This window comes from Mus pahari, chromosome 2 (assembly GCF_900095145.1).
Source record: "Mus pahari chromosome 2, PAHARI_EIJ_v1.1, whole genome shotgun sequence".
Taxonomy (NCBI): Eukaryota; Metazoa; Chordata; class Mammalia; order Rodentia; family Muridae; genus Mus; species Mus pahari.
This window is the reverse complement of record NC_034591.1, coordinates 91,011,522-91,022,744: the sequence shown is the minus strand read 5'-3', so window position 1 is coordinate 91,022,744 and position 11,223 is coordinate 91,011,522. Positions and strand designations below refer to the sequence as shown.

The following is an 11,223-nucleotide window of genomic DNA, read 5'->3' as shown; positions in this document are numbered from 1 at the left end:
ATATATGACATGGACACAGATAGGTTTAGTTAGGGGGCAGAGGCTTAGAAGGAAAGGGAGAAGGGAGACAAAGGAGGGAAAATAAAAACAAAAACAATGATCTACTTGTATCAAAATGGCATAGTGAAACCCAGTATTTTATGTGCTAACTAAAAAAACCTATTTTTATCTGGGTGTAGTAATTCATTTCCATAATCCTAGAACTCAGGAGGCTCCAGCAAGAGGATTGCATTAAGTTTGAGGCCAGCCTGGCTACAACATGAGACTCTGTCTCAAAAAAGAAAACTATACGTTTCATTTTTTAAAAAGATAAAAAGAAATGATGATAATCCCAAACCGTTTCTTTTTATTGAATAATATTTAACCAAAATTTTTAATACTTACTAAATAATTAAATCTGGGAAATTTTCCACCCAACTAAAATGGTATATTGTTGACATGGCTCTCACTGCAGACACGAATCTGTAGATCTCATTAGAACGCTACATCCAAGCTGATCCCCATGGTAAAGTTGCTTTTGTTTTTTAACAGACAAGCACTTTGGAATTGCAATTGACCTGGAATACTTTTTAAGCAAGCCCATCATATTTGGGGATTTCATTAAGGTGAGTAGTCTACTGCCTGGCTGTACTTAAAGGTATTTACTGTTTTCCGAATCAGATTTGTCCATGCTAGGATTTTGCATTTGTGAAGATTAAACATCTAAGCCAAGTGTGGACAAGCTCCAGTCCCATGGGCCAAATCTGCCTGCTGCCCAGTTTTTATGAATATGCCTTATCCTGACACAGCTCACTCTTTTGTGTGCAGCTCTGCAGCTACCTTTGCCCAATGATAGCTGTGCAATCCCCAAGCACTTGCTTTCGGTCATGTAAGCTTAATAGTCAAAGGAGCTGCCCTCTTCATTTCAAGGAAACTCTAATAAATAGCAAAACATTTTTATATTTAACTATCTTTTATATCATTGTAAGTTTCCATTCTTACAAAAGCATCAACACATGGGCCTATTTTTACCCTCTGAACAATCCTGGAACAAATTTTTCATTAGTCCCCAACCCACCTGTCTTAATTAGGATTTTACTTCTGTGAAGTGACACCATGACCATGGCAACTCTTGTAAGAACATTTAATTGGAACTGCCTTACAGGTTCAGAGGTTCAGTTCATTATCATCAAGGCGGGAACATGGCAGCATCCAGGCAGGCATGGTGCAGGAGGAGCTGAGAGTTCTACATCTTCATCTGAAGGCTGCTAGCAGAATACTGACTTCCAGGCAGCTAGGACTAGGGTATTCTAGGTCCACAGCCACTGTGACACACCTATCCAACAAAGCCACACCTCCTAATAGTGCCACTCCCTGGCCCAAGCATACACAAACCATCACACCACCTATACAGCAAACTGCCATCTGCTTCCATCAAACTGACTTTTACTTGGGGAATATGTTCTTGGTCTCAAAACCAAGGGCCACACACATTTCATTGGCCAAGGTCTCAGCCTCACACAGAAAGCAAAGGTACATAGCTGCCTGCCTACCGAAGCTAATGATCTGATAGTAAATTAACTGGTCCTTCTAATAAGCTATATGCAGGGTCTCACTCCAAATGAGTATTACCTCCTGACATCGGAGAAAGGATAGTTTATTTGTGTGAAGTATACTTTTTTGAAGTTATCATTTAAAATGAAGGTCCAGTAGTCATAGATGCCTGTCCAAGTCCTGTACAAGGTTAAAGCTGTCAGTATTCCCTGACAGGTGGAATGGCTGCTCAGGAGCTCATACACCTCACAAAGGAGCTACTGGCAAGTGGTGGCTGATGGGGAAGGGAGAGTCAGTTTTATTCAAGGATGTGGCCCTGAAGGTTGGTTGCCCACGAATGCTCCAGTGGGCAGGCCTATAATCATGGACACACAGGCAGTACTGATTGGTCTTCATGGTCTTAAAACTTAATCAACTAATTCTTTAAAAATCAGTCAACATGAATTAGGAAGGGGGGTAGAGGGATGTCTTAGAGGAGTTAAGGAAAAGATGGCTATAATCTAAATGTATTATATGCGTGTTTGAAATTGCCAACAAATTTTAAAAGGAAAGGAAGACTAGGTCAAACACAACAAAGTAAGTAAAAATAAATAAAGCACGAGGGTTTGTTCTCACGATTTACGTCTGTTATGTGTTTTTAGTGATAGTATTATCAAATAAAAGAACAAAGAAAGGCCCAGAGAGATGGCTTAGTCAGTAAAGTGCTTGCCCAACAAGCTTGAAGACATAGTTCCTAATTAGGATTTTACTTCTGTGAACCATGGCCAAGGCAACTCTTATAAAGACAACATTTAATTGGGGCTGCTTACAGGTTCAGAGGTTCAGTCCATTATCAAAGCGGGAGCATGGCAGCATCCAGGCAGGCATGGTGCTGGAGGACCTGAGAGTTCTACATCTTCATCTGAAGGCCACTATGAGACAACTGACTCCCACAGTGACATCCTCCAACAAGGCCACACCTCCAATAGTGCTACTCCCTGGGTTAAGCTACCACAACATAAGTTCGAATCCCCAGAACTCCATGTAAAAAGCCAGATAGCATACACATAGCTAGCATCTTCCTAGCAATAGCAATATGAGAGGCGGAGATTGGGGAATCCTGGAAACTATGCCAGCCTATTTTGCAAAGTTCTGGGCCAATAAGACAGAAATTGGAAAGCTTCCAAGGACAGACATACTTCAAAGTTGTCCTCTGACTTCCACAATAGAGTATCCACAACTTCACACACAGAGAGAGAGAGAGAGAGAGAGAGAGAGAGAGAGAGAGAGAGAGAGAGAGAGAGAGAGAAAGAGAGTGCAAAGTTAAACAAATAAACCAGACCTGGGGGATGACTAAATGGTAGAGCATTTGCCTAGGATGTGTGAGCCCTGGGTGCAAGAAGAACTCCTTGCTTTGTCCAGATTTATTTTAGCAGAGGTGCTTCCCAGCCATTGGTACAGCAGAGAAAAGGCATCGTCAATCCAGCCAACCAAGGCACTGAGTTCCTGTTGTTTTACACCTGATTTTGATTCTCAACAGTATGTTTAACTCTAGGTTGGCTGCTGTTGTCAAAACAAAACAAAACCTACATGTAGACCCAGAACGATCATTCACAGTGGTCACAATTGTCCCTGCATATTTTCAGTTACCTTTTTGAATGGCAACAGCCTAAGAGTATGAAACCAGAAAACACACACTCAAATTAAATAATTTCAAACTCCTTTCTGTATGAATTTTATTGCAAAAATCATTGTCATTACAACCTAGCACTGGAAAAGGTGAAGTGAAATTAATTTTCCAGATTGTCTGTGTGTGTCATATGTCTATATAACTGACAACTTGGTGTGTTTCCACAAATCACCCTACAGTTTGGAGCAGAGAAGTCTGACCGCATCTATGATGATTTACCCGACATGGAGAAAATCGAGAATGTTCTGCAGGACTATCTCGATGACTATAACCTCACGAACCCTAAGGAAGTGAAGCTGGTGTTCTTCCAGGATGCCATAGAGCACGTGTCCAGGTACAGTGCCACAGGCTCCCACACATACTTCATCTAATCTGTTTTTCAGTAAAATATAAAACTTTAGATGCATTAGGAGACGAGTTAAAGGCCCATAGAAATAAGTAACGTGAACTAAAAGATACTTTATAAGAATTTTTAAATATTTTATTTACTGTGTGTATGTGTGTGTGTATGTGTGTATGTGGGGTACCTGAGATAGTCAGAAAATGATATTAGATTCCCTGGAGCTAGAGATACAAGCAATTGTGAACTGCCCAATGTGGGTGCTGGAACAAAATCCAGGTCCTCTGGGAGAGCAATACATGTTCATAATTACTGAACCATTTCTCTAAAATAAATATATTTCTATATGCCTAAAATAGATACCAAATGAATTTTCTATGGAATCCCATAGGTCATTATTGCTAAATATCAAAATATTAGACGTACTTATATGTATAGTGTGTTGTCTACATATATCTATGTACTATATATCTATATATATGTACATATATACATATATATGCACTGTGTGTGTATCTGATACCCTGGGTGGTGAAAAGAGGGGGTTGGAGCCCCCGGGATTGTTATAAACCACCATGAGGGTGCTAGGAACAAATCCTGAGTTTTCTGCAAGAGCAACAAGTGTTCTTAACCACTGTTACTTCTCTAGATCCTATGATTGCAAAGCATTAATCAATTTTATGTTTGTTTTTATTCTTGTTATAAATAGTATCTGAAGTGGTCTAAAAGATACATTGGGCTAATTACAAGGTACATGTGTGCCTACAAAGAAAACTCAAGGTTATAGTAAATATCGTTGAACACTGATGATAGATCTATCTGCTTAAAAGTGTGACTCCTGCCCATTTAGAGCTCTCTTGGAAGGACATTCCTCACATATGGGCACTGAGCCTGAATGTCTTCAGTACTTGAGATACACATCACTTTATAGAGTAGTTCATGTCCTTCTAGACTATTCTGAGTGTTTAAATGACCTTTCCATGTGATCCCCTCCTAGGGTATCAGGTCCCTCCTAGGGAGCAGAAGCAATAATGGGACTCAGTGAGCATGGAAAGCCTTGATACATGGCATCATGTAATGGTCACGGTCCCCTCTTAGCTCTGTGTCCCAAGCTCTTTGTGAATTTGGCTCAGAGAATGTTCTTCCTGGCTGTTTAGACTCACATCGACTGGCTTTATTTCACCATTGTCTTTCAATGGTTATAGGCGACTGACTCTCTTGGGGTGCTTCTTGTAGTTTCGTCAGATAGTACCTGGAGTACCTGGCACATCCCTGTCCTCAGATACTCTCTTCACACGCCTCTCTGTGACAGCAGTTAAGGGTGTTTGGGCTTCACCAAATCACGGCCCTGGCACCAACAACAAGAAGTCAAGTCGCCGTATAACTTAGCTATTCCATCATATCTATTCTTTTTGTCAAAGCAGCCACACAGACACATCCAGGCTCATACAAGAACAGTGCTCCAGCCCTTGATGGGATCACAGAACAAATCAGACCAGAAACAATACTGCATCGACTTACAGACGATGCCATGGAAAAATCAGGCACACTCTCCCAATTCTTCTTGCTCATGAACGTCAGGCTTAGGAATCATATTCAAACCTTTGCCTCTAATTCCACTGCAGGTCTCCCAAATCAGAACAGACCCAGTTTTTCATAAAAGCTCCGTAAGTGCTTTAAAATTATTCTTGTGCTGCTCTTAGCTTTATCCTTACCAAGCATAGCTCTCCTAGATCATGCCAGGAGTACAATGGTTGAAACCCCAGCACTTAGGAGAATGAGGCAGAATTGCTACAAGTTTGAGATTAGCCTGGGCTATTATACCAAAACTTGTCTCAGATCCCTCTCCACTAAAAATTTATCCTGGATCTTTCGTATTAATTATTAAAAGAATTTCTAGCTTTCAATATGCTTAGCTTCATAAATTTCTAATATTGCACTTTAAAAATGATACCCATATATGGTGACATTATTTTTAAATCAGTTTGAAATATTAGTGTGAGTGGGATGTCCCTTGATCCACAGCTATAGCAAGATTTTCACAGCTGTGAGGGTCTACACTCATATCGGCCACATTTCAGTGCTGGTTCTTGTTCAGGCTGACGACCCCAAGGATTTTTCACACAAATAAAGTCTCCCGTGGGTCCTACATTTCTGCTCTTAACTCAAATTCAAGAAGTCATGTTTGCCACAGCTTGCATTATAAGATGACTGTTTCTCTGTCACTGGGTTGTCAAGACACTGCTTGGTCCCCATCTGTTCTTTTACCAACATACCACGTGCTATATCTGAACAACTTCCATTCCCATAGAGAATCCTTATTTAAAACACTGATGATAATAATTTTCTAAAGAAATTATTTGTACATTTCCTATTTTGTTTTTAAGTTTGTTGACACCATCACTCCCTGGGGAGGTCTTATGATCATCGATACTCAGATGTGAACTGCAGGGTGTTACTCCCTATCATACATTCCTCTATTCTTGGACCTTTTTTTCTAATTTAATTTTTTTTAATTTTCTTCTTTCTTCTTCATACTCACTTAGGATAGTTTTACAGATTGTCACTGATCCACAATGACATTTTTCTCTCAATCAGTCTCTCACCATTGTCTTGTGAAATGACACCTTGAGGCCTGTCCTGTGGCCAGCTCCTGTTGATTTATTTACATGGGGGAAATCTCTTATTCCTGCTTTAGATGCTCATGAAATTTTTAAATTTAGATCTCAGAAATAGAAGTAGATGTGATCCCAACCCTTAAACATGTGTGTGTGCATGTGCGTGTGCGTGTGTGGTGTAGGTCATAGGACAACTTATAAGAATCAATTCTTTCCTGTAAAAGTAACTTTTATTTGTCAGATGTAATTGTCATCTTGGAGGCTTATTGTTGAATAAGCTCATCCTTTCTAGCTCTTTCTGAACTCTGGCTGGCTGGTTCAACTCAGTTGTTCTAGCTCAAACATCTCTCCAACATGACTGATTCAATCTGGCTTCTCTGTTTCTCACTAATTGCTCTGCTTGGCCTCAAACTAACTCTGGCAATTTGTTTGAATCTTATGGCTCCTTCTTATTCTCTGGCTTCAACGGCCTCTTCTGACCTACACTGCATAAACTGCACTGACTGAACGGATTCAATTGAACTGACTTGTATCAGCTGAACTCCACTCTGAACTCACTCAACTGGCTCAATTCTGATGCACTGAACTCAACTGCCAAGCTGATCTCTCTCCCTGTGATACTCTTGAAAGTGGGGCATATTCTATCTCTGACTCATTCTGTCATATCTCTCTCTGACTCATCACTTTGCCCCTCAATTAGAAGTCATCGTTTAGGATTAAAGGATTCCAGACAGGCATTAAAAGTGTGTACTAAGGCCATATCTGTATTCAAGCCGGATTACAGAGACCTAGAAAGTCTTTGGATATGATCAGAGCAGCCATGTTGTTGGATTAAAATTTTGCTACACTTTCCTTCTACGGTGTAGGTCCTTGGGATTGAACTCAAGTCTTCAGGCTTGGCAGCAAGTGCCCTTAAGCCATTAAGGCCAGCCTTTCTTGTTTCTCCTTCTGTAGTTGCTGTCATGTGGCCTCTAAAATTGTATTTGCTCCCCATGACTTATCCTCCTTTGCTTCCGTGCTCTTTCTCATTCTCATCCTCCCCGCCTCACATTCTGAGCATTCTTTGAACATGCCTTCTACCTCACTTGCTTCAATTCCCATGATACCCTATGTGAGACATTCAGCTCCAGCTGTTCTTCACAGGTTAGTGGTCACACATCCATATCTCTATTTTTTTTCCTGAACTCAAATTCTATGTTCTCCTTCTTGAGAGTCCAGTCTAATATTATGACCACTGCACTGTTTTAAGTCCTCACTAAAATGAATCGGCAAGTGTCTTACTTACTGTTGAATTGTTGTGAAGAGACATCATGACCAAGGCAACTTATAAAAGAAAGTGATTGGTGAGGGTTTACTGTTTCAGAGGGTTAGAGTGACCCTCATGGCCGGGAGAATGGGAGCAGACAGGCATGGTGCTGGAGTGGTGGCCAAGAGATTATAGATGATCCACAGACACAAGGGGGTGGAAGCTAATCAGAAATGGTGTGGGATTTTGAAGCCTCAAGTCCTGAGCCCAGTGACACGCCTCTTCCAGCAAAGACACCTCCTAATTTTTTCCAAACAGTCCCACCAATTATTCAAATATATGAGCCCCATGGAAGCTATTCATACTCAAATCACCACGTTTCTAAAATACTGTTGCTCTCATACAGTGACTGGCCCCACTGACCCCCACCCGCAGCCCCCTTCAGGACCACTGTGTCTTTTTTCTACATCTGGTGATTTTTGTGCACACTTGTCCTTCTAGGTGGAGATTTGGGCTTTGCCAGTATGTAAATTTGTGTCCGAGATCAGTCAAGGTCCCTGTCAAAACCCTTTACATATAAACAAAAAAAAAATCTTTTATTTAAATTTGCACACCTAAGGCAGAGAGCTTCCAGCCCATAGTGAAGTAGGGGAGAGATGGAAAATGGAGTCAACAACAGCACTCACTCAGCCATGATTTGCCTGGGATAGACTGCTTCCCCCTCGCAGTGTCCTGCTCAGCTGGCCACAGCCATCCCACTGAGAGCCATAAGGTCCCCTCAGCTACAGTGACTTGCCTGTGAACCTGAACTCAATCTTCCTCCTTTTGCTTCCTGCAGAATTGCACGGATGATCCGCCAGGAAAGGGGCAACGCACTGCTGGTTGGTGTAGGAGGCACCGGAAAGCAGTCCCTCACAAGACTTGCGGCTCATATATGTGGTTACAAGTGTCTGCAGATCGAACTGAGCCGAGGGTATAATTATGACAGTTTCCACGAAGACCTGAGGAAGTTGTACAAGATGGCTGGTGTGGAAGACAAAAATATGGTTTTTCTTTTCACAGACACCCAGGTACATACTCAAACAGTGAGCGCATGGGGTTGCAATCCACTGTGAACACCAGGGGTTAAAATCTACTGTGAGCACATAAAATGCACTGTGAACACATGGGGTTGCAATCCACTGTGTTTTGAGGGTGGGTAAACTATAGAAGATCACTGTGTCCACTAACATATTCCCTGTACCTTATAAAAGACCTTTATGGACCAGTATTTTTTTTTTTTTTACCAAGTTTCTCCCTTTTAATTCAAAGTATTTGTGGTCAGAATTTAAAGAGAGCTATTCTTTGGGGAAAGGCATAGATAGAGGAAGGTTATTGTGCTGGTTCCCTTTCTGTTGGTGTAATCAAGCAGTCTGAGAGAATGCAGCTTAGGGGAGAAGGCTTACTTTACCTTGCAGTTTCTGGTTATAGTCCATCATAGCACAGAAGTCACACTGGCAGAACCTTGGAAGAGGTGGGCACATCACACCCACAGTGAACAACAAAAGGAAGTGAATTCAAGCTTGTTCACTTTCTTGCTTGAACTCTGATCATTTCTCACTCTTACACAGTTCAGGACTCACTGCTGGAAAATGGTGCTGCCTATAGTGGCCTGGGCCACCCACATCAATTAATTAACATGACAATTCCCAACAAACTCATAAGCCAAGCCACTGGAAGCAATCTCTCAACCTGGGCTCTCTTCCCAGTTGATTCTAGGCTATGTCAAATTCACAGTTAAAGCTGAGCACCACAGTAATAAACTCTATTTGGAAGTATATATAGAAACTCTCTATGTAAAATTACTGCACCCAAGACTAAGAGCTAAGTTTCAGGTCAAATTAACTCTAGAACTCAGTAGTATTCAGCGGCCATTATGAGAGATTTTAAACTCTTAAGCAGAAAGCTTTCATACACACATACATGCACGCATGCACGCACACACACACATACACATACACCATTAAAAAACTTTACTTTTTAAATTATGATATGGCATTTGCAGAGTGTGGAAAAAAGGCTGCTACTCAGCAGGTAAAAGGAACCTGGGATTGATTGATCCTCAGGCCTCATATGGTAGAAGAGACAGGCATCCTGAAAGTTGTCCTCTGACTTCCATACACACACACACACACACACACACACACACACGCACACACACTCCAATGAATACATTAAAATTTAGTAAAAATGTTAAATCTCTATTTAGGCACAATAATCTGAGTATACATACATTTTTTCTGAGGGAAAATCTACAGAGTGATAAATAGTGAAATACATAACATAAACAAGACAATAAATACTTCTAATACTTTCACTAATTATGAGAGAATAAGCCCATTTCATAATGTACAAAATACCTATTCAAATTTAAAAGAAAATCTCAAGAAAGTCTAAGAAAGTCTAAACAGACTCTTTTACCAGAAATTGTGTATTTTATTCTTTGAGAATTGCATCTGCTTACATTGTCCTTCAACTCCCCCAGGACCTCTGTCACATGCCTCCGCCTTCATGTCCTCCTCTTGTCTCTTATAATAACCCACTGAGTACATGTAGTGTCTCACATGTGTGCACGGGTGTAGGGCCACCTATTGAATCATGCACAACCTACTAGGGACTATCCCCTTGGAAAAAGCTGACTCACCCAATCTCATGGGCCATCAAAGATCAGTAGCTTCATAGCAAGGGTACGGCCTCATGGGCCCCCTCCCCATCCATACTGGAACATTGGCTGGCGTGAGCGCATGCAGGACTTGTGCAGATAGCCACAGCTGCTGTGTGAGTCATGAGTACAAAGCCACATCATATCTGGGAGACAATGTTTTGTAGTAGTCCCCCCACCCAAGATATAAGTCAATGTGACTAAATTCACCCTTGCTTCAAAAAGTAAAGATAGGACAACTGAATTCTCCAAAAGGACACACTTATAAAACCCAAACTAACAAAAGAAAAGGTTAAACATTACTAAAGTCATACTTGACCTAAGTGAGAAGTAGTTGATATTCCACACTTTGTTAATCTCACTCCTGGGAATTTGGTCCGTGAAAATAATTTGCTCACAGCTGAGAAGCAAAGCTTTAGACTTAAAGATGGATTGGTAGTAGAAACTAAATTGCCAACCATTTATGCCCATGGAAACGCAAGGCACTTTGTCTACATAGAATGTTGTTTTCCCACAAGATAAATACTCTACAGAAGTGTGACTTAATATTCATAATAAAATCATCACTGAATGGAACAGAATTTAAGATACTTGTACATCTGATTTTGATGGGTAAAGTGGTGTGCTAGTAAGTTTTAACTGTCAATTGACACGCTCTAGAATCACCTGAAAAAGAGAGTTTCAACCAAGCAATTCTCTAGAACAGATTGTCCTGTGAGCACATCTCTTAGGGACTCTCTTGATTGTTAATTGCTGTGAAAAGACCCAACCCACTGTGGGAAGCACCATTCCCTAAGCAGAGGGTCTCAAACAGTAGGCAAGATTGAGGAAGCTGTCTGAGCATGAGCAAACAAGCAGCAAAGATAAGTTTATTTCTCTCTGCTTTTGACTGCAGACATTATGTAACTAGCCGCTTTGAGTTCCTGCCTTGACTGCAACCTGGAATCATACTTCACACAAGCCCCTTTTTTCCAATGTCACCTTTGGTCCAGGGTGTCTTAATCACAGCATGAGCAGTGAAGGGGAGAAACAGACGCAAATTCCCTCCAAGAGACAAAACAAGAAAGATGGAAACTCAGTAAAGTCATTGTGTTAGATTTAGGATGCTGTCTATTA

The 11,223-nt window shown here is 41.0% G+C and overlaps 1 protein-coding gene across 1 annotated transcript in view; it reads left to right on the top strand.

The window, feature by feature from the left end:
* Dnah6 (dynein axonemal heavy chain 6) overlaps positions 1–11,223 on the top strand; it is a 195,435-nt gene that overhangs the window by 101,704 nt on the left and 82,508 nt on the right. The window contains exons 44-46 of the mRNA XM_021190740.2: positions 532–605; positions 3,382–3,536; positions 8,245–8,476. Coding sequence (XP_021046399.1) covers positions 532–605; positions 3,382–3,536; positions 8,245–8,476 — 461 coding nt within the window. The remainder of the gene's footprint in view (positions 1–531; positions 606–3,381; positions 3,537–8,244; positions 8,477–11,223) is intronic.